Source organism: Propithecus coquereli, unplaced genomic scaffold (assembly GCF_000956105.1).
Source record: "Propithecus coquereli isolate 6110/MARCELLA unplaced genomic scaffold, Pcoq_1.0 Scaffold33, whole genome shotgun sequence".
Lineage (NCBI taxonomy): Eukaryota > Metazoa > Chordata > Mammalia > Primates > Indriidae > Propithecus > Propithecus coquereli.
The window spans coordinates 5195848-5220901 of record NW_012148952.1 but is presented as its reverse complement, the minus strand read 5'-3'; the positions used below and the strand labels follow the sequence as shown (position 1 = coordinate 5220901).

At 35.4% G+C, this 25054-nt stretch overlaps 1 protein-coding gene across 1 annotated transcript in view; it reads right to left on the bottom strand.

The window, feature by feature from the left end:
- DARS (aspartyl-tRNA synthetase) overlaps positions 1-25054 on the bottom strand; it is a 70038-nt gene that overhangs the window by 11558 nt on the left and 33426 nt on the right. Inside the window, exons 5-10 of the mRNA XM_012650519.1 lie at positions 16519-16621; positions 13055-13135; positions 11971-12030; positions 4933-5044; positions 3617-3751; positions 1587-1734 (exon numbers count right to left, since the gene is read on the bottom strand). Of these exons, the coding sequence (XP_012505973.1) occupies positions 1587-1734; positions 3617-3751; positions 4933-5044; positions 11971-12030; positions 13055-13135; positions 16519-16621 (639 nt within the window). The remainder of the gene's footprint in view (positions 1-1586; positions 1735-3616; positions 3752-4932; positions 5045-11970; positions 12031-13054; positions 13136-16518; positions 16622-25054) is intronic.

Genomic DNA, 25054 nt, shown 5'->3' with positions numbered 1-25054 from the left:
TGAAAAAAAATGAGAAAAGCTGTGTTCCTTCATCATAGTCCCAAAGTATATTTCGTTTTATAAAGAAACATTAGTAGTTGTTCCATGGACTATTTGAATGAAAGGTGCTTAAAATAAACTGTATCAAATGTTTCAGAGGACAAAGGGTAAAAGAAAAAAGGCAATGTGCAATTAACTAGTCATCAAAGGCACAAAGCAATGCAGAGAATGCCTGGAAAATACCGGTGCTTATGCTACAATATTTTAAGAAGGTTAAGTGATTAATTTCTACATTCTTAAATTTAGTTATTAGCGTTGCAATGGAATAAATAAAAGTTGTATTTTTGAACTCATTTAAAATATCAATGAAACATACCAACAATGAATAGTTAAACCAGTAGTCTTAAAATAAAAATTTTAAATATGGTCCTTCTTCAGTTATTAAAATGCTAGATAAGTCTATTATACCCTACCAAATACAGTCATAAGTACAGAGAAAGGAAATCTCTTGATTTACTTAACTGGCTTTCCATTTTCTTTTCCTATTTTCTCCATGTTAAACATCCTCGCAAGCACACAACTTCCAATGACCTTTAAGGGAAAAACTATTTTCCAGTTTAGAGGGTGTACCTAAAGTGGATAATTCAATTTTTGAACATCTAGAATAAGTCTACCTTTTCCATAAATGTTAATTCACCAGACTCAAATAGATAAAGTCCCTTCAGTTTACTAGTTTCTAATCTTTACTGAGTAGTTAATATAAATACAAACAGATTTATAAATTAATCTTCTTTGATACAGATTCAGCCTCAATCAGTTCTGATGGTGACCAGAAACCTCTAGAGGTAATTATCTTGGCTTTAGACTAACTTTTGTCCATTTCTTTGGTCAAAATCAGCAAGACCTTATCTTTAGGTCTTGCTTATTACATTAAAAAAATAGTTATCCTATGACTAGATGGGTGTTTAGTAAAATCCCTCACCTCAACCCATTAATTTAGCTGAGAACAGCTGACTTAAGTGAAGAAGCTGTCTTACTAATCTTCTTACAGGAATTTCAATTACAGATTCAGTAAAGATTAGAAATGAGTAGACTGAAGGGACATTTTACCTTTGAGGTAAGTAATAATACTATTTCCACTTAACAGTTGAGGAAACTGAGGCACAGAGTTAAATAACGTGTCCACAAAGATAAGTAGTGGAGCTGGAATTTGAACTCAGGATATCTGGATGTAGCTGAATCCAAGTTCATAACCACTACCTCATACTACCGCCCCCAAAATAAACTGCTATAAAAGTAACGCATGCCCCACTTCTTCAGACATTCAGAATGTCAGTAAGAAGGGAAAAAAAAAACGTAATTGAGCTGTTCACAATCTGGTAACTTACCACCAAAAAGAGGCTAACTAGTTGAAGTCCCCTGACTTGGATCCAGATGTGCTATTTTGAGTGTAGATTTTTCTAACTAATGAAATCCGCATCTATATATATTTATATATATACATGCCCAATAGAAACTTAGCTCACGTTTCAATGAAAGAATTTTTTTTAAAAGAATCCAAACTGATTTGAAATTAAGTCCATCTAGGAATACAAAATATTTTTTACCTTTCTTGAAGTCCTTTGAATATCTGTACCAAAGTGTCAGCAATTTCTTCTACGACTTCATGGTAATGGTAATTAAAAGCCATTTCAATATCCAAACCAACAAATTCAGTTAGATGTCTGTGGGTATTAGAGTCTTCAGCTCTGAATACTATGAAGTTAATAAAAGAAACAAACTGCAAATAGTATTTAAATTTTGGATAAATTGGGATTTAAATACAAAATTCCATTTAGTAGGACTCCAGTAGTAGTATTTTTGTATCATTACAGGGCTAGAAGGACCGCTGATAAGCCATCTGTTTCAGGATTCTCTTGGAAAGTAAGTTCATTGCAAACTCCTACAAGTCATGTAGTAAAAGCTGTAGCAAATAAAAATTAATAAATGAGGCTCATGAGAACCCTGAGGGAATGCAAGATTCTGAGATGCCTTCTCAATAATTAAAAATAGATTCAATTATGACTAATATAGAGTTCTCAGTTTTATTAAAACCCGACTCTGGCTAAACGAAGCTCTGTACAAATGAAGCAACGTTATACATATTCTTGCCATTACCTCAGTCCCGCTCTTAATATCCTCAATGCGTTTTCCTCCTTTCCAGTCTTTCTTGACTCTAGCTCAGCTCATCTTTCACATCATTGCCAGATTAATATTCCTATAACACATTCTTGCTCAGTAACTTACAATGGTTCCCAAATGACTACTATAGTAAGACATAAAATGACAAAAAGTCTAAAACCTTTATACTTTCATAATTCTAACCTGTATTTCCCATTTCCTCTTAATACTAACTCATTTTTGTTTTCTCCTGTAGTCCATGCTCTTTACTTACACTGCTTTCTCTGCCTAGAATGCCACTGCTGTTGTCTATATATCCTACTCTGTCGTTAAAGCACATTTCAGTTTGAATTTTCTTTTATGATGACTCTGATCAACTCCATTTTACCCCTCTTTTTACACTTACAGTTATCTGGGAGCTTGTGAAAACTGCAGAATCTCAGGCCTTGCCCCAGATCTATTGATCAGAATCTGCATTTTAACAGATCCGCGGTGATTTGTGTGCACATTAACATTTGAGAAGTGCTGTCTGATTCTTCTTTTATGTATATGGTACCTAGCACAAGGCTATATATGTAGCAGGTGTTCAACAAATAACTGTTTAATAAATTCAGAAAATTAAGATGCAATGATCTTGCCAGTTTCTCTATTTAGCAAGTATTTAATTTTATTAAGTTATCAAGAAACATATATAAAATAACTTGGTTAAGTTTTAAGGAATGAAGTAAAGCTGACTTTTTGCTTATAATTAGCTTCATAAAAGAATCTGCCACATGATTATGTGCTTGTGCTTGACTTTTAGCCAATATATCTTTAAAACCACATTAACATAATTCATTAAGTGTAAGACATTTATTAGTAATTTCTAATGGACTTAAGCATATCACCAATGGTAAGGACAGTACAAACAATAATAGTGAAACAGAACAGCTCTGGAATAAAATTGGTAGCAAAGCAGACAGAGGTATATTGTAAACTTACAATAGTAAGGAGTTATAAAGGATGACAAAATATATTATTTCGAAGACTGCAACTGACTGTTCTTTAGTGTTGATGGAGAGTTGAAAGGATAGTCCAAATGGGAGCTAATTCTGTTCTAATTGCACTTGGTATAGAAATAATACACTTAGGTATATTTCAAATGGTGCATATTTTCTAAGCACACATTTTTATAATGAGATATGCCCAAGATAATTTTCTTCAGCATTCTTCCATAAGGAATATATAATGCTCATGATTCTATTCATATGAATGACGCTTAACTGTTTAAAGTACTATTGAGCATACTATTTTTTTCAGAAAATGTTTATCCAAACACATTATTTCTACTTCAAAGTTTAGTGTTTGAGTACTCAGAAGATAAAAGAATTTGAGCTTTCAAAATGCCTGTACATTATAAATGTAAAATGTGTTTCTAAAGCCATAATTGCTGTACAATTAATGAAATTGGAAAAAAACATAACCGTCAAAATCTTACCTGGCCCAATACAGAAAACCTTCTCAAAATCAGCACAAATGCACATCTGCTTATACAGTTGTGGGGACTGAGCCAGGTATGCATTATTTTTAAAATATGACACAGTAAATACATTCGCTCCTCCTTCACTGGCAGCTGAAATGTAACCATTTATAAATTATAATCAATTGTAAGCTTATCAATGCAAACTTTTAGTTAAAAACAGCAGTTCACTCTAAAGAAAGAAAAACTGGAAAATCAAAAACTGAAGCTTAATTGTAGTCTATGCATGTTCTCTTATATGTGATTCTAAATAGTTTATATTTAAGCCAGATTTACTTCTTTGGATATATCTTTATTTCACTTCTTTGGATATACATGCTGTCTTTCTGCATCAATTTCAAATCTAGTAAAGCTACTCTGGAGTTGTAAAAATTAAAAAAAAAGAAAAAAATATTTTTACTATTTTTTTAATTATTAAGAATTGCAATGTTAAATTTTTTTTATAACTAAATGCAATGTTAAATTTTTTTTTGTAACTAATGTAATACACTTTTTAGCATTACTTAAACAACTCTGAAAGAGCAAAATGATAAAGACAAGATTCTCATATAAGAATGAGGATTTGGCCGGGCACCGTGGTTCATGACTGTAATCCCAGCACTCTGGGAGGCCAAGGCGGAGGATTCGTTGAGGTCAGGAGTTTGAGACTAGCCTGAGCAACATAGTGAGACCCCGTCTCTACAAAAAATAGAAAAATTAGCTGGGCATGGCAGCACATGCCTATAGTCCCAGCTACTCGGGAGGCCGAGGCAGGAGGATCACCTGAGCCCAGGAGTTTGAGGTTGCAGCAAGCTATGATCACCATACTACCCTCATGCCCAAGAAACAAAATGAGACCCTGTCACAAAAAGAAAAACAAAAAAACAAAACAAAACAAAAAGATGGAGGATTAATGAGATTTTTCCCATCAGTAGTATTTAGTGATTTTACAATGCAGTTTGTACAAAAGAAAACTGTAATACCAATTTCAAAAGAAACTTATATAATGAAAGTGCTTCCTGATTTAATTTACGTAGCAAGAATCTTGCTTCGTGTGTTATTGCCTCATTTTATAATCATTATCACAGAATGATTCCTGGAATAAGGCGATGTATTATTATTGATGTTAGTGATACGTGAATGTTTTTATACAGCACAGTCTTCAAAATAAGCAGTCTAATGGCGATAAACCTTAAGGGACACATGGCATTCTCAAATTTAAAAAAATTAACTTAAGCAACTTTGGGCAAAATAAATTTATTTTTAAAAATTAAGGAAAATATTTTGAAGCATACCTGAAATAATTTTAGGAGTTTGGATTTCCACAAAACCTTTGTTAATTAAAATTTCTCGGAAGAGATGGCAGATGCCAGACTGGAGACGGAAGACTGCCTGACTAGTTGATGTCTATAAAACAATAATAAAATCTAATTAAATCAACACATTTAATTACTAAGCACTCACATTTACTGAGCATTCACTGTGTGTGCTAGGAACCGTGGAAACCTAAAAGTGAATAAAATTATTCTTGCTCTCAACATTTTAAAATCCTAATAGGTGGGGAGAAGACAAAAGCACACAAATCAACATCATATAATACAAGGCAGAAAGGCATGCTGAAATGTAATGACTATATATGATCACATAAAGGTATTTTCATAAGAAATGCTTAGTGAACAGATGTCTTAATCTGTAGGAATTCCATAAAATAAAAATATTTCTTGTGTTTTTTTGAGACAGAGTCTCACTGTGTTGCCCAGGCTAGAGTGCCGTGGCGTCATCTTAGCTCACAGCAACCTCAAACTCCTGGGCTCAAGCGATCTTCCTGCCTCAGCCTCCCGAGTAGCTGGGACTACAGGCATGCGCCACCATGCCCGGCTAGTTTTTTCTATATATTTTTAGTTGTCCGATTAATTTTTTTCTATTTTTTTAGTAGAGACGGGGTCTTGCTCTTGTTCAGGCTGGTTTCGAACTCCTGAGCTCAAACAATCCGCCCGCCTCGGCCTCCCAGAGAGCTAGGATTACAGGCGTGAGCCACCACGCCCGGCCAAAAATATTTCTTATGAAACACCTTTCTTCTGAATTCTTAGTGTTTTTTGTTTTTTTAAAGGCAACCATTAAGTGAGATGTATTAATGTTTGTGCAGCACTAATGTTTCCTTAAGGAAAGTAATATTTTAACATTTGATAACAGATGAAGAAAGCCACCATGTACTTTTATCTTAATCATTACATTACAATACATTAATTGTAGATAGTCATGTGTTTGCTACAATTAAGAAATTAAGGAAAAAAAACAATAAAACGGACAGGCATCCCACGATACTGATTTCCCAGAATCAGAATGGAAATCAGTGCCAGAATGGCACACAAAGCAATTAATAGCAGTATTCTAAGTGTCCACCACAGTCACCTTCTCTTTCTACTTTCTCTCCCTTTCCTTCCTATTTCTCTGGTTCTCCTATTTATTAACTCCCGGTTATTAAGTATGAAATGTCTGATTTCTTTAAGTACTAAGTTCAGCAGTTGATGTCTCTGACATTTCACTTTGACACTTCTTTTATTCTTATTGTGACAGGACATCCATTCTTTCAAACACATGCTTTGGCTTGTGACTATCTTCCAAATTTTTTTAGAGCAATTTTTGTGAAATCATGGATAAGTCAAAAATCTGTGTTATTTTCGAATATGAGTCCCGTCCTGAAACCAATGCAGTGCAGACAGCTTGAAATAACAAGTGTTTGGGAAGGATGTGGCTAATGAATGCACAGTACAGTTTGAGAAGTTCTGTTCTGGTGACTTTACTCTTGAGAACAAGCCACGTGGGTGACCTGAGACCAAGGTGGATGATGATGAGCTGAAGCTATAGTGGAAGCAAATCCATCTCAACAACATGTGAATTAGCAGCAAGCACTGACGTTACTATTCCAACAATATTGGACCATTTAAAACAAATAAGCAAGGTAAAGAAGCTAGATAGATGGGTACTGCATGAATTAAACGAGTGTTAGAAGAGAAACTGTCTGAAAGTTTGCCCTTTTTTGCTGTCACAACATAAAGGCAAACCATTTCTACACTGTATTGTTACCTGTGATGAAAAATGGATTCTTTCTGACAATCACAAGCATTTGGCACAATGGTTGGATAAAGATGAAGTGCCAAAACACATTCCAAAACCAAATATTCACCTAAAAAAGCTAATGGTGTCTGTTTGGTGGTCTGGTGCTTGTATTATCCACTACAGCTTCATGAAGCCTGGTCAGTTGATTACAGCAGGTATCTACTGCAACCAATAGGATGAAATGATGAGGATCCTTGCGATGAAGCAGCTGAGACTGGTCTACAGAGACAGGCCAATCCCCTTGTAAGACAATGCTCTACCACCTGTTCAACAAACAATGCTGCTCCAACTACAGAGGCTGGACTTCGAAACTCTCTGTCATCCACTGTATTCACCAGACCTTGCACCAATTGACTACTACTTCTTCCAGGCTTTGGACCACTTCTTGCAAGGAAAAATATTCAATTCTCAACAAGCTGTGGAAAACGCCTTTTGTGATTTCATTACCACTCACTCTCCAGGCTTCTTTGCTGCTGGCATAAATAAGCTATTGTTAAGAGGGCAAAACTGTGTTGATAGTTTAGGTGCATACTTTGATTAATTGTACTGCTTCTTGTTCCAGATATAATAAACTAAACTTCTGATTCAAAATTGAACATTTCATGTTTAATGACCTAAATACTTTCAGGCTCAATCACCTCTGATGGTGACCAGAAAGCTCTAGAGGTAATTATCTCTGCTTTATACTAACTTTTGTCCATTTCTCTGGTCAAAATAAGCAAGACCTTACCTTTAGGTCTTGCTTATTACATTAAAAAAATAGTTACCATATGACTAGATGAGTGTTTAGTAAAATAGTAGCACCCTATGAAAATACTGTTAATGATGGAATGGCTACTCCACATTTCTTTCACTGTAAAGAATGCTATTTAAATAACCCTGAATTTCAGCAGATCAGGGTTGAAAAAATTCACGTAAACTGGGTCATATTTAAGTAACATCATCTTATAATTCATGCTCAAAGATACAAATCAATTTCTCATAAAACAATGAAGATAATTTAAAAGATCTTTACAATTTGTTTACTTATTCATTTTTAAGATGTCTACATTTAAACTACAGAGAAAGACTTGTGGCTTTTTATATTATGTGGTTTAGTGAAACATTCAGTTCATCCAATCAAAACAAATTGCATAATCTGCTTTCAAAAACTTACTTCAAGTTACTGACACACATACAGAGTTGTATTTCACTGTAGTGAAATATATTCTATTAGAGGGTCACTTATGGCTTATAAGCTCAGGTTATAAAGATGCTATTGTGAAGCTGGAAAAGGATCAAGAAAGACAGTAGAGAAGGGGGTACAAATACATTTCTAAAATGATATCAGACTTAATTCTAAAAGGAACTATTATTTTAAAAAATCAGGTTGATGTGGAGTTTCTAATCAAGCAAAAGTAATCTTTGTGAGAAAGAATCTGAATTGTCTGCAGTTTCTACCATATTACCGTCATGAAGGGATTTCAGCAGCGTTCAGGTTAACTCTGTGCCAGGACATTCCAACATACTCTAATGCTAGCAGATCAAGTACGTATATGGTTCGGATGGACCCTGTGATAAACACAGCATTGTTGAGCATCCCTAAAAGATTTTTCTGATTGAAGTGTTGGTGCTGAGGCAACAGTAATAACATCCCTGAGAACACCTCCCTTTGACTATTTCAGACTATCCAGATCTACTTTCATAGAACTCCTGTAGCTGTGGTGATCATACACCTGTCATTTTCATGGTAGACCCAAGTTCCCAATATTCTATCCACTGCTGACACAAGCCAGCATTTCTTAAACTTGTCTTCTGCCTTCTGTTATCCTTTCTGTCATACTGGGTACCACTTTTACTATTATTTAATACTTTTCTTTAAATCACGTTTTAAAACTTGGCTCATCCATGAAAACATGGATCTTATTTGCTGGTTACATTACATAGCTATTAAAATAAAAAATGTGTAGAATGAGAATAAAAATTTAAAAAAAAATTTAAAAAATGTGCATCTGTGTAACACCTAGAAATCATTGCATACTTCCAGTGGTAAGGGTACTATACTTGGAAAAACACTGCAAAACCACTGAAATGTCATATAAATTTTAATATACTGGCATCAAAACTACACTGCCAAGATAATCTCTCTTTCTGAAAGAGCAAAAAAATTCTTTCAGGAGTGTAGATTTTGATTTTTAGCTTGGAAAAAATTTATTAAAAGTAACGAGCTAGGCAATCGGAAGATAGGCACTTACTCAATTGTTTCCGGATTTTATGGCTTTGTTATTAGACACTTTCAAAGAGAGATGGCAAATAGGCTTATTTTTAATCAGTTAGTGGAGGCTGCATGGAGTGCTGTGAGGCTACTCTAAGCTCGTCAGGAATAGTATGTATGTAGTATGTTGTGATAGATTGGGGGCATTTGCCACAGATGTAGGGGGAGAATCATCTCATGTACCTGCCTTGATGTAAGGGGTTAACAGTCTGTCTAAGAGAAAAGAATGGTGGAGGAAGGCATGGATGAAGACAAAGATGACCAATTGCAAAGCAAATGAAATACATAATTGATAAGAAGCAAACACAACCATAACAGCAGATATCGTCCATTCATTAACCCACAGGGTCAAAGTGGGGTTCATTACTGAGCAATGTAGTACATATGCTCAGATAGCTAGTTTCTTAACCTCCTCACCCCAAAATATACCTGAACATAAAGAAAGGAATATGCTATGGAAGTACATAGTATGGGCTATTTTGATAGTGTGGTCTCAGAGGTAGCACGGAGGGTAATGTGGTATTACTGGTAAAGGAAGGGAACTTTAGGATAGCCATTGGGTCTCTTAAGGGTTAGGCTGCCTGTGAATCCTATATTGCCTTACCCCCTTGGCCATGTCAACCCAACTGGCAAAAAAGAACACGATACACCTTCAAAAATGGCTCAGTCTATCCGGACATGGTGGCTCATGCCTGTAATCCCAGCACTTTGGGAGGCGACTGAGGCAGGAAGATTGCTTGAGGCTGCGGGTACAAGACCAGTCTGGGCAACATAGTGAGATATGGTCTCTACAAAAAAAAATTTAAAAATTAGCTGGGCGTGGTGACATGTTGCTGTAGTCCCATCTACTCAGAAGGCTGAGGCAGGAGGATCACTTGAGCCTGCGAGTTGGAGGCTGCAGTGAGCTGTGATCACTCTACTGCACTCCAGCCTGGACAACAGAGTAAGACCTTATCTCAAAAAAAAAAAAGCTCAACTCAAGGGAGAAATGACCTATACTAAGATGACCTCACACTAATAGTCTTATCTCCCCCCAAGATGATGAGTTCTTTGAAGGTAATCAATATATACTATTTTGTAGATTAAAGAGCTTTAGTACAGGGGGTTTAGAAAAAGAAATAGACTGCAGTTTTGAACCAACTAAATACGTTCATATTTGAGAAAATTACTTCTTTTTTAAAAAAAATTTTTTTTTTATCTTACTTTTTTGGGAAAAGTACTTAAAGAATGATTCCCAGAGGAAGACTAGAGATCTACTACTTTGACAACTTTCTCCTACATCTAAGAGTGATGAGGCATAAAGAGAATAATTGTGATCTAAACGGAATGGAATTCTCCTAACAGGTTCCCAGGAAACCCTCCTAAAAACCTGCTGCTCTCTAAGAATGAAGCTAATTTGCTACAGCAATCCAGAATATGAGCTAGGTGAATGCTGTGTATAAAAAGGGTGCCAAAGACATTTTAATTCATTTTCCAGGAATGAAAACTGTTTTAACATTTTTGGGGGCTGGGAAATGGAGTTTTTAATTAGGTCACCTGCCTGGAAAGTTCATACAGAAAATAATGCATTATGTGAGAGAAAAGTTAAGTTACACTAGAACCAATATAAGGCTATATATCGGAATGTTCATATTACAGAAGGAGAATAGCAATTTTGCCTTTTCAACTTCTCCAACTCTTGACTTTGCTCAGAGTCTATAATAAAAGAGCTGGTTTGGGGTTAAATTAGATAGCAGTTTAGAAACTAAGGAACTTAAAGATTTAAAGTCACTAGTATACACAATGCTTACCAAAAGGTAAAGTCAAAGTAAGATTTAAAAAATGTGAACACTTGCTTGGGCTAGACAAATAATATGAAAGAAACAAATGAATGATGCTTCCTGGGTGGTGCAGGTCATGTAGCCCCATATAACATCCAAGCTCATGAGTCAGATTCTCCTCCAACATTTTAGGAAAAGCCATTCATATTTTAATGTGAAAACTCCCATCTTCAATGGTGGCAATCAATTTAAATTAAAACAAACAAACAAACAAACCCCAAACCAAAAACTCTTCAGGCCAAATTCTAGAGGCACAAACCAATCATAACTTGTGTGAACAAACAGCATGGGCAAATACAGAATGATGTCTAACTGCTGTGGCCAACATATATGAAAAACTTGAGGTTTCTAGGTAGTATCAAGAGGACTTTTGATTACTGCTCACTTTTCCTATACAAATTAAAATGGAAAAGGTAAAGGCAGATAAAAAGCAAATCATCAGGAGTAACGAATGAGTATATGATAAGGGCAGACACACGATTGCAGAAGAGTTGGAAAGAACTCTTAAGGTGACAAAGAATTTGAGCTTTAGGTAGAATATTTAAGAAAAGGAGGAAGATGTGGTCAAAATATTAAGAAAGAAAGATGACATTGGTTTTACTACAATGTCATAATAATGAAACCACTGAATTCTCTTTCACTTGCAACCAAACCAGAAAGGGAAACAGAAGACCCATGAGATTATTGTATAAACTACCAGGGCAAACTGCTTCTATATTATTACTTCTGTGTTCAGATCAAATTCAAAGGATTGAGGAATTAATTACTCATCTCTACCTGGTTGTTCTAAAATGTGCATATAAATTTTTTCACAATTTTGTAGTGATGTTAATAGTTATGTTTCTACTGGATGACTAACTTGTCTAAAATAGGTACCACCTGGAAGCAAGCCCATTTATTGGCTTCAAGTTTGTCATTTTAACATGAAGTGAGTCCATATCCTGACAATAGCAACTGTTCCTGTTGCTTGTAGTTCTTTTTAGGGGAAGAGTCAGTCAGAAAGGTAAATTGTTTACTGTATGATCATACTTACATATAGGCAAATGCCAATTAGCTTTATAAGCCTGAGAAAGGTATGGTATCCCCACCCATCTTGACTTCAGCATAATTACATCATTTAATAAAGCAATGAAGCATACCCTAAGATCAATGACTCTGTTGTCTAATCTTGTATCCTGGTTAACTGTAGCTCTTCCTTCCTAAGAAAAAGGATGAAAAAACAGATTTTACACATTTTTTGAAGAATGCAAAAAACACTTTTAGAAGCCATGTTTACCTTTAAGTGATTATGGGTGTATGTTAATATTATGCCCCCAAATCAAGGATCCAAAATAATGGTAAAAACAAGAAGCAGGGCGAGAGAAAGAAAGAGATGGAAAGAAGAGAAAGAATGAACAGATGTTATTGCTTTCTTTCCCTCCTCCACCTCCAAAAGCTATGCCTTATTACTGGGATGTCAGAAGAATTAACCATCTTTATCTTCACTGATTCCTGGATTTAACCTGCTAGCCCCAGGTTGAACGAACAGATAAAAGCTGACACAGAGTAGTGGTTCTCAAAATGTGGTCTTGGGAGCAGTCAAGATCCCTGAGACTTTTGGGGAGTCCATGAAGTCAAACCTATTTTTTCACAGTAATATTTTTTAATACTTTTTCTTCCTTATTCTTCATGGGTGTATTGAGGAGTTTTCTAAAGGCTATATGATATACATACTATCACAATAGAATGAATGCAGAGTCGATAAGAGAATCTATTAATAGTTGTCTACTAAGCCAGACGTTACAAAGATTTGTAGATACATAATACAATGTCATTCTTGACACTAAATTGTTTTTTGTTTTGGAAAGTGGTAATTTTTCATAAAATATGTTATCTATTGTTATTTTTAATTATTTATATAAGAATATTGTATATGTAAACATGTAATGTTTATAAATTTAATAAATTCATATTTAAAAATTTCTCTGCTTTAACTTCTAATTCTAAAAATATTTATAGATGTATCAACAAAAACAAAACCTTAAAAACAATTATTTTTAAGAATGTAAAAGGGATCTTGAGACCAAAGTTTGAGAACTGCTGATGTAATTGTAAATTTAAATAAAAATAGAGCTCAAATCAATTCACAGGCATCCTTAGGACAAAAGTAGGGCATCAGGTTTTCAATGTTTTGCAAACTAAATACACAGAGGAAGCATAATATTTCATAAGTATAATTTTTACCTCTTCTCCTTCCGCCTCAGGCCGAATGGCATCATCCAGCTGCAGGGGCAGGCGAGGTTCAGCCAAACTGATCACATAAATCTGAAAGTGAGAGATTGCCAAAAATAGCTGGAAGCACACAAAACCTTTTATCTTTTGCTTAAAAAAACAATCTACAGTTGACTTAAAAATGAAGCCGCATTTGCATACATCTTTAACTGAAACTATTTGCTGAAATCAAACAAGATGATATATGTTTTTCACCTAAAAAAATGAGGATAATATTTTTTGTCTACTTCCATGGGTTGCTGTAACAGTCAAATGAGATAACACATATACAAATACTCTGTAAACTTTAAGGTGGCTACCAATGTAATAAGTAAAGACTACAGTGGAGGACACTGGGTTTAAGGCCTAGCTTTGTCATATAAAGCTGTTTTTAGGCAAATCAATCTCAGAGTTTCAATTAAAATCAGGTCTGCTGTAAGAATCAAATAGAGTAATGAATGTGAAAACACCTTCCTCATGTGAAGGGGCCATTAACGTATGACTTCCTATTTTTGTTAACCGCATTTGGCCAGTACCATGACTAGGACCAGTCTAGCTCTGCTACACTTTTCTCATTCTTTCTTTTCCCAAGGATCCCTTCATTGCCCTTTCTCATCAAACATGTTACATTTCATTTCCTGCTGCTCTTCTGGTTGGGAGCTGCCCTAGAGGATGTTCTTCTATGTTGTTAAACTCCCTCAGTATTCACTCACACTAATTTCACATTTTAGTGGTAAAAAACAATTAGGTCATAAAGACTGAGCTAGAGTTTTTTGGCTTAAAAAACATGTTACTATATTAGTTATCCCTAACTATGCCTGGGAAAACCAGCTAAAAGCACTGAAGTGAAATAGACCTTATTTATTGAGGAAAGGGAATTATATTCTTCCAGGTGGCAGATCACATTTAGCATTACATTTCAAGCAAAAAAGTGTAGAAGGATTGTCTAGTTTTCCTCATAATAAAATAGAAATATTTGTCACCACTCCCTATACCCAAGTGGTGAGGTTCCGTTTGATGAGTTAACAGAAAATTGATCTCCAATCCAAACTGAAGAACTGAAGAGCTTACCCCTCCTACTTTTATAACTAGTAGAAATTCATTTTCTCCTTCATTAGGTTGTGACTACTACCAGAACTTCACGTAGTGCTTAGCATAAAGTATACATAATCAGTAAGTGCTGGCTGAATAAATAAATAAATGATAAGGGAAAGTCATTACTTACAAAAGATTCTATTTAGAATACAATACTTTATGCTTTGTGAAGTATTTTATAATTACTTTTATAAAGGCAAAATTTGTCTGTAAGCTCCTGAGGCTTAAAATTATTATTAACATTTATTAAGGTTGCACTGTATACTAGGTAATAAGATATCAAAGTACATTTGCTTGCTGTAGTCACTGAAATTTTTTTTATTAAAGTAAAAGATATGGGGGGGATTACCTTTCTTGGTCAGCCAGAATGGATTTATTCATTTATCTCTATTCTTACCCTTTGGTTAGTCTGTCTTTACTAGGTTGTAGATTTCCTGGTGGGGTTGGTTCAAAATGAGACTTACAGAAAGAGAAGAAGTAATTTGTCAAGTTAGGTCAGTAAAAAATACATTTTCTTTTTTTTTGGAGACAGAGTCTTGCTCTGCCACCCCAGGTAGAGTGCAGTGACATGATCATAGCTCACTGCAACCTCAAACTCCTGGGCTCAAATGATACTCTTGCTTTAGCCTCCCGAGTAGCTGGGGCTACAGGTGTGCTCTATGATGCCCTGCTAATTTTTCTATTTTTAGTAGAGATGGGGTCTCGCCTTTTGCTCAGGCTGGTCTTGAACTCCTGAGTTCAAGCAATCTGCCTGCCTCAGCCTCCCAGAGTGCTAGGATTATAGGCGTGAGCCACCATGCCCAACCAAAAAAAATATAAGATTTTTCTAAGTCTTGAAGGGTTCTATGACAATCAATTCCAGTTAAATACAAACTTACTCCCAAATTAGTGAGTACATATGTGTCTATTTCTCTGAACCTGTCTGCCTGTCAGTCTCCCTGACTCTGTTGCATACATGTTCATGCAAGTGTACACACACAGGAGTGAGGGTGGAAAGAAGCCAGTCTGTCTTGAAGACTCCTCCTTAAGAGAAATTTAGCCATGCATATTATAGACAAAATCTAGACCTGAATCTGAGAATGGCAGGTTCAAAGGTACAGGGTTATTTCTTTTTATTTATTTATTTTTAGAGACAGGGTCTTGCTCTGTCACCCAGGCTGGAGTGCAGTGGTGTGACACATAGTTCACTGTAACCTCAAACTCCTGGGCTCAAGCGATCCTCCCCGCTTCAGCCTCCCAAATAGCTAGGACTACAGGCACACGTCACCATGCCTGGTTAATTATTTTTAATCATTTTTAGAGACGGGTTCTTGCTGTGTTACCCAGGTTGGTCTTAAACTCCTGGTCTCAAGCAATCGTCCTGCCTCAGACTCCCAAAGTGCTGGGATGACAGATGTGAGCCACCGCCTCCAGCTAGGGTTATTTTAGTAGTACTAAATATGTGTGAATTCACTTATGGTATTTTAAGTCAGTGATAATAAGCACTTTCAATTTTTATGTCTGAGGAAAAAAAAAGATGAGGGGTAAGTCTTATAAAAAAAGAAGTTACTGTTGCAATATAAGACCAATATGGTATTGTCTCTTTTGATTTCTCTACGCCATAAAAATATCAAATATAATGATTATAATGAGATATAAGATTAAGAATTAGTATAATTAATCATCCTCTGAAAGTACATATTCAGAAGAAAATTCAAAGAAATACAGGGTCACTATTATTCGTGAACAAAGCTTTTCAGATGTGTTTTATACTTTTCCCTATGTGACTATGGCAGACTGCAAAAATGGCTGCAATACTTCCTCCTGCTCCTGTACGTATGTTCCCGTGCAATGATGTTGCCTCTCCTCCCATGAAGAGCTAGAATCTATTTCTCTATCTCTTAGATCTGTATTGCCATTTGATTTTGACCAATGGGATATTTAGCAAATAAGACACAAGCAGAAGCAGAACACAAGAAAAGTGTTCATACACTAGGGCTTCCCTCTCTTGCCTCTGGTACCATATAAACATGTCTGGGCTAGCCTGCTGGATAAGGGACGGCCACAGGAAGAGATGCCCCATATATATCAGTGAGCATAGCCAATGCCACATGGAGTGAATGTGCCATCCCAGCTGGGTGCATCACAGAATTGTAAGTAAATGTTTGTTGCTTTAAGTCACTAAGTATTGGGGCAATTTGTTACATCAATATAACAAAAGCTAATTGATTCAATAACCAACTTATAAATCTCAATATTTTACATCAACTCTAATTATTAAGAACATATAGATTTGACATGAAAGCTGTAAGAACCACTCAAATCTATCTCTATATGTACTTTTATATTTTGAAAAGAGTTACCTTCTGAACATGTAACTCAACATCTTGCTGTGTACAGCTTCCAATTTTCTGATTAACTGTTCTCACAACACCTTCTACATCCACGATGCTCTCTTTGTTGATGCTGTCAAGAGAAAAAATTCCCAACTTTAATCATTTCATCATCAGAACTTATTTGGGGTTTCAGCAGTAAAACTGAGTATGCTAAACTCTTCTTTATAATACAGTCAGCCACTTAGATAAAGACAGTCTAATTAACCTACTTAGAATAAGCTATTATGTAGCATACTTTGTGAGATTCCTTGAAGAGAGAATGTTTTTGATGCCATAATTTAGTTACCTCTTATAAAATACTCTGGACATAAAAGGTAATAGGACCAGTACTGAATTGGGAAAAGCAGTAACAAGTTTTTAAATTATTTATTAAAGAACATTTCTCTCCCTATATTTGAGATTCACTAAGATCAGCATTTCCTATAATGAGAAATATTGGCTTCAATAAATGCAATTACTGCTATGTAATGGAATTAAATAATAGAAGAAGGTCAACTGAAAAGGTTTCAAGGTAATAAGAGGACTTTAGGGTGCTGATCTGCAATTAAATCCTCATTGTCTTTAGTTTCTGAGTATACTGTATCATTGATTTATGACAAAAAGTCTACTGGATTGTGTATTCCCACATAAAAGAATGCTGCTCTACATGAAGCTTAATACATTATGAGTATAAAATAAATGCATCTTCTGGGCAGTTTATTTTGTAACAAACTTGAATTTTGAACACCAGACACTCAAATTCTGAAATACATATTAATAATTTATGAAGTAGTTTATTAAACACACTGATTATTTTTTGATCACTAGTACATACCAAGGCAGAATCAGTGTAATCCAAAATGGTGATTTCCATATGCAATGTACCAGTTTTACTTTTGTACAGAATGTGTCACAAAATATTTGGTGAAGAGGGTAAGATTTAACTTTCAAGGAAAAATTCTATTCATTCTGATAAGGAATTGGGTTCTTAGTAGATGTGGTGCTACTAGACATTCCAGAAACCAGATAGTGTTTATTTTACACAAGAGGACACCACAATCCATATCTTTCTTTCTTTTTTTTTTTTAAGAGAAAGAGTCTCACTCCACTACCCAGGCTGGAGTGCAGTAGTGTGATCACAGCTCACCAAAGCCTTGAACTCCTGGGCTCAAGGGATCCTCCCATCTCAGCTTCCCAAGTAACTAGGACCATAGGTGTACATTACCATGCCCAGCTAATTTTTTTTTTTTCTAGTGATGGGGTCTCACTATATTGCCCTGGCTGGTCTCGAATTTCTGGCCTCAAGTGATCCTCCCACCTTGGCCTCCCAAAGCGGTGGGATTACAGGTATGAGCCACAGGCCTGACTCACAATCCATTTCAATGAACATTTTTGTTCAGGGTTAGAAAAGGATCAAAATGCGAATAATAGGTGGAGATTGGGGAAGAAAAATTTTTACTTCATTTTGCTACATTGCCTAGAATTCTATATATCTGTTACTAATTACCTTTAAAAAAAATCAATAGTATACATGTCTCTCACACTCTCATAAGTCTCCTGCACTGGAGCTATCATCTAATATCTAGGTAAAATCTCATATACTGAAGAAATTCAGAATTTATTATGGCAAAGACGTTTTGGTGAACTAAGATAAGGTTCCTCTGAGACCTGAAAGGATCAAGAGGCTTTGGTTTACTGTTATAAGGGCTTTCTAATACTTTCTAATACTGAGTGCCACTGAATCTATCTTCAACGAGACTGCAACCTACCAGTCGGCCTTCTCTATTTGCATGAGTAAATGTGATACCTAGGTATATGACTGAGACCTGGGGAGAATTCTATTGCTTATCTCACATGTCTCCATGGGGAAGGTTTTCTCCTCCTTACTGATCACTGTACTGCTTTATCAAGTAACATGACCTACCCCAACTAGAGCTCCACGCTGCTACCTTTCCTCTATGTCCCCGACCTCTATGATTCTCTTACCTCACCCCCTTTGACTCCCTAGTAGAAGGCATTCCATTATCAGATAGTCTTCTTCAAGCTAACTCAAGTTAAATATGTCTACTCTCTATTGTATCTACAATAGATACAGAAAGTGTTGTATCTGTTAATAACAGGCAACTAAAAGCCTTGGATTTTTTACAGAGGATGTGCCAGGAAAACAAAAATCCTTGAGGGAAAGCAGAACTCCTGGGAATTATTTCATTGCAGGAGAAATAGATGAAGTAAATTAAACACATCTTTTCAAGAGCTAAGTATTATTAACATCACCTCCTAAAACACTATCACCACATTGTATTTTTTTTTTTTTTGAGACACAGTCTTGCTTTGTTGCCTGAGGCTAGAGTGCCGTGGCGTCAGCCTAGCTCACGGCAACCTCAAACTCCTGGGCTCAAGTGATCCTTCTGCCTCAGCCTCCCGAGTAGCTGGGACTACAGGCATGCGCCACCATGCCTGGCTAATTTTTTCTATATATTTTTAGTTGTCCAATTAATTTCTTTCTATTTTTAGTAGAGACGGGGTCTCGCTCTTGCTCAGGCTGGTCTCTAACTCCTGACCTTTAGCGATCCACCCGCCTCGACTCCCAGAGTGCTAGGATTACAGGCGTAAGCCACTGCGCCGGGCCACCACATTGTATTTTATACCTTTTTCATTTTCTAACCACCCCTCTGACTCTCCACATAATTAATCATTCTATAAATAAGATAAATTTGTACAGCTTTGATATTAAAATGCTCTAGTTAATAGGCACAACAGACTTCATGTCATTCATTAGAAACTGTCAAACATCAACTTAGGTTCAGTTCTGAGTAAAACTGTCTTTATAAAATACGGTTGCAGAAAGTACCATTCTTTATGCAAAGTATTTTATAAAAATATTTGGAGTTGGTTATTACGTTTTTTTAAACAAATGATTAAACAATTATAAAATAGGCAACTTGGGGGAAAAGCAATGAGTAACCATTTTTTCTGAAGGAAAAGAATTCTATCTTACCAACACTAGTGACATACACTTTGCCCTTAGGGTCTCACTAATACCTTTAAAGATAGTTTCATTACCTACAGTTCTATCAATCTTGATTATCAGTTTTCATATCTATATCACATAGAAGCTAAAAAAAAAGTCTGATAAAACTATTAGAAGTGGGATTAAGTAACAGTCGACTGAAGATTGTGTGTGATTATGTGTATATATGTACATGTGTGTGTATATATATGTATATACACATATACACACAAACCCAAAATAGGAGAGTGGCAAAGAGCCACATCATAACCTAGCACAGTAATAGATGTTCATTATAATGGCCTTCTGTCATTAAAAAAAACAAAAAAGAATGCATAAAAATAGACTTCAAAGATTCTGTTAAAATGGTCAAAGCAGTTTCAGTAAGTGCAGGAGGTAAGCTTCATAGTTTAAAGTAATTTGCTAATGAGTAATGCCTTATTCTTTAATGTTGCCAAAAAATTTTAAAGTTCTTAGGATATCTCTATGGCACACTAAATTACTGGTCTCATGTCTTCATTTCCCCATAGTAGTATTGTACATTCACACCTCTGCCATGGCTTCAAGGTAGGCAGAAAGTTGCTCTGTCTTGTGACTTTGAGTTTGGCCACGTGACTTCCCATTGAATGGCTACTGAATCCTTGCAAAAATAAACTGACCATAAAAAATAAACTGGCTTATTTTTGGCCTCTCTATTCTGCACCATTGGTCTATATGACTGTCTTTATGCCAGTACCACACAGTTTTGATTACTTTAGCTTATAGCAAGTTTTGAAATCAGAAAGTGTGAGTCTTCCAACTTTATTCTTCTTTTTCAAGATTGTTTTGGCTATTTGGGGTCCCTTGAGATTCCATGTGAATTTTAGGATAGGTTTTTCTGTTTCTGTAAAAAATGCCGTTGGGATTTTCATAGGGACTGCATTCAATCTGTAGATTCGTTTGGGCAGTACTGTCAGGCTACTGAGTTTTGAGGTGGCTTATTGTACAGTTTTTTTTTCAACAGCTGACTAGTACAATCTTAAACTTCAAAAAAAAATCTTTGGGATCACAGCAATCATCTGAACATAAGAGCTTTAAAAAAATAAAAGTTTATTTGTACTTCATCACACACACGCTGAGAACCTACCACATATATCATGCAATGAAAAGAGATCATGAGCCACCACGCCCAGCCTAAAAAACATATACACTAAAATTTGACTATGAAATATTAGGGTTGATTTTTAATCAAACAGAATTTAACCATTTAAATGATTACTGTCCTCCTCAAAGTGACTGCTCAGGGGAAGGAGATAAGGGCTACAAACACACATTTCAAAACCACCGCTGCTCACAACAATTTTAAAACTACTCATCTGAAATTACCTCTTCGTTTTGTCAAACAAATCAGGTTTTTGGGGAGCAATCTCATTTACGCCTATTGTTTATCCTTCAGAAATGCTGAACATAATGATAGAACTCTGGATAAGGAAGAAGAGGAAATAATGAAAAAAATAATTGAAACAGAATGGTGCTCCAGAAGCCAATAAAGTAACATGTTTCAGAAAGGAGCGAATACTTAACATATCAAAGGAGTAGCCATCTCCAAACATTTTTGATAATTTGATTTACTCTATTAGTTAAAAAAATTGGGGGGTATATAGCCCAATATATATATATACTTTATTTATTTATAAATTATATGCATGTATTAGTAAACTTAGGTATTACATTTAGACAATTATAAATTTGGGTGAGGTTCACAGTCAGCAGTAGTGAATGAATACAAATCCATACTTAATATAGTCTTCCTGATAACTTCTAATTCAGAGAGTACTGACAACTTGTCAGATCTGCTTAGACTCTAGTATTTTTTAAAACCTCATAATGCAGCTGATACAAAGATTTTACTCTATGAGTAGAAGTATTAGTATTAACATTTCCTTATTTGTGCTTACATTTTTAGTTTTATCTTCAGTCTATGGTTTCTGTGTAGAAATCCTTTTGAGCCACTTGTCCATTTTCTGAGGGTCAGTTTATTACAATAATATAATTCTTTAAAAATCGTTAACTATTAATAGGAACGGTAAACTGAAATTGGTTACAATACATCAACTGTGAGCCAGAGTGAGGGTACCACAGCTAGCTAGCTCCTTTTGTTATTGGAATCCTGCAATCTTCGTTCAGAAACCCCACATGCTGTAGACGTGACATGTGACCTTCTGAGACGCAGTCTAAGTGATAGGCCTAGTGTTTATTGATAAATTAACTATTAGAAAAACTCAAATTCTTTTTCTCACGCTTTTAGATAAAAGAAGGAAGTAAGTTTAATTAATTTCTTTCCCCCAATGGGTACTCTTGGGCAAATCACACTTTGGAGACCACTGGGGTATATATAGTACAAGAATCATAAACACTGAGAAAAAGCTGTTGTTAGAATACATGATTTGAAGGTCACTGTTGAAGGTATCATTTCTGTGTAGGAGACTGGTGAAAAAATACTTAACAACATATAACTCTAGTCAAAGAAGTCGTCATCTTTCACATAAATAGTGGAGAAATAAATCTGGGAAAAAAGTAGTTCATCTATCTCTTGCTGCTGGATCTCAGTATGGGATGTTGATTCTGGCAAGTCCTCTTGGAATACAAAGAAGAGGCCAGACTGCCCTTCGTCAGTGAGTGATGGGAAATGACAGGGTTTGTTCCATGTTTTTAAGCTATTTTTGAAAAAAAAAAAGCTTAAAAAACATTGTTTTAAAAACCTGTTTTGATTATAAAAGTATATATTTATTATCCAGAATTCAAATGTTAAATAAACATATAAATTTAAGTCCTCCATCATATACCCATTCTCCTCTTCTACAATCACTGTTTTCTGTTTGGTCTATACTCCACATTTTTGCAGAAAATACGAAATGTTTCATAAATTTTGTGTCATCCTTCTATGGTAGTTTTGTTCATTTTCTCTGTATGTCTTTTTTTTAATGTTGATGAAGCTGACACACTTTCACATGAAAGTGATTTCAACATATAAATCCGTAAAGTACCAATATTTCTACTATCGCTTAGCAATTTCCTTTTATGTTCCAGTTCCTGTGTGAAGTGCTTTATATATACACTGTCTCACTTAAACTTCACAAAGGCCTACAAGGTAGGTATTGTCACCATTTTACAGATGAGAAAAATGAGACTCTGAAAGGTTAAGTAATTAGTCTATCATCACACAGCTATTAAGATGATCATTTACTGGTTGTTATATTAGATCTGTTACAGATTTACAAATTAGCAATAAATTTAAATATCTCAAAATTTATCCTCAGCTTACTTTGAGATAATACACTCTCATTCTTAGAAGCTCATGAGCTGCCAGATTCCTTTATAGTTTATGTGACGGAAACTGAAAATAATAGGCCCTTTAGTAATAGTTTCCCAAATGCCTAAGAATTGTGCTACCTTCCCCAGTAACACTGATGTCTCCTGATATCCCACTGTTGTTGTCAGCCTCAGGATAAATTCAGCAGTCTTTGAATGAAACAATACAAAGTTATTATTTAAAGTTATATTTAACCTAGAAAGATTAATGCCATAAACTATCTGGGAATTTTTGACACCAGATTTTAGACCTATTTTTTAAGCACATCTTTATCTTTGTCCAAGTTTTCAATGCAAATGTTACACTGGACAGGGCTGAACATAGAAACTGTTTCTCCTCCAACAAATACCCTGTTCCTACAAAGAGGTATAAACCATGTAGGTACAATCGTTCAAGTAGCTGCAATATACAACAGTATAATGTCTTAGCCTATGTTCGCCCACTTACCCACATGGATGCTCAAAGGGTACCCACATGCTCACCTTCCTTTGGGATATCTTCCTATAGATAATATGTACTCCTATGATAGCACCTATAACATGCCTCTGCATGCAGTTGCTTATCTATCTTCTTCCTCTCCCCAAATTAAGTTTCTTATATGATACATGTGCTATTCATAAATCTCTGTATACCAAAGCCCAGCAGAGTGCCAGGACCAGAGCAGGTGCTAAATAAAAGTTTTCTAAGTTGATGAGACTTCTTATGAGTATTATTTTGGTATTTTCTAGATCTAACAGTTAATGTAGCAAACTGAAATTTTAACGAACTAGTAAAATATCTATTTTCATATGAAAGATCTAGAAAGGAAAGAAAATAAACAAACTTGCATGTAGCTAGGTAACTCATTAGAGAATGAGAAACATACTTGTGACTCACCAGCTACCAATAAATCATTTAACCACAATGACTAATACGAAGAAAAACAAAAGAAAATACATATGTACACAAATAATGTACTAAATATGCCTTATTTTTAGAATAAAAAATCTCTATGCTTGGGGAAGGGGGAAGTATTATATAGGCACAAATAGCAATATATAAATTTTAACTCTAAAAACTGCTGTTCACATTAATTGCAGCCCTTTATAGTAGTCGCTATAACTTTAGCTTTAAACTTTATTTATTTATTTATTTATTTTGAGACAGAGTCTCGCTTTTGTTTCCTGGGCTAGAGTGAGTGCTGTGGCGTCAGCCTGGCTCACAGCAACCTCAGACTCCTGGGCTCAAGCGATCCTTCTGCCTCAGCCTCCCGTGTAGCTGGGACTACAGGCATGCGCCACCATGCCCGGCTAATTTTTTCTATATATTTTTAGTTGTCCAGATAATTTCTATTTTTTTTTTTAGTAGAGACGGGGTCTCGCTCTTGCTCAGGCTGGTCTCGAACTCCTGAGCTCAAACAATCCACCCGCCTCGGCCTCCCAGAGTGCTAGGATTACAGGCGTGAGCCACCGTGCCCGGCCAGCTTTAAACTTTAAAACCTTATGTTTACATTCATTGTTGTCCTCTATAGTAGTCAATACAAAAAGGCCTCCAGGACTGCTTTTAAAAAATTTAACTTTACAAGACTCAACCATAATTAACACAAACTACTACTCTATTCCTTTAAAACGGCATGAAATAAAAAATAACTTTAAAAAAAAGAAAAATGGGGATAACTTCTTACCTCAACGTTCAGTATCAGCTACTAAATATTAGATAATTAACGTTAACATAAGATAGGGATCCAGAAACACAGGCCTGGATAAGTACTGCATCTTCCTGCTTCTAGACAAATTTCATTTAAAGATCTTGAGGTTTAAACAATTTCAGACATATAATTAAGAACCTGTCTTAAAATCTCTAGGGAATTAGATGTGCCAACCTTCCTACGGAACTCATTCAGTTGCTTCATTTTTATATGCATTCAGCCATGAGAAAATTGATCTTTCCAACAAATTGATTAAAATAATGTGTCTAAGAGTCCTGTGGCACTTAAATCCAATTAGTGAGTCAACTTTTTGGATTAGTATATTGATGGATTAGATATTCCTAGTACAGATAATGTGGGGCAAAATAGTTGATTCCATGTTAGACCCCAATGTTTCTTTTAAGGAAAATACTCAAAAACTAGAAATTGCTAGCAGTAACATCTAGTCAGAAAGGCAAAAAGATAAGCACCTCAG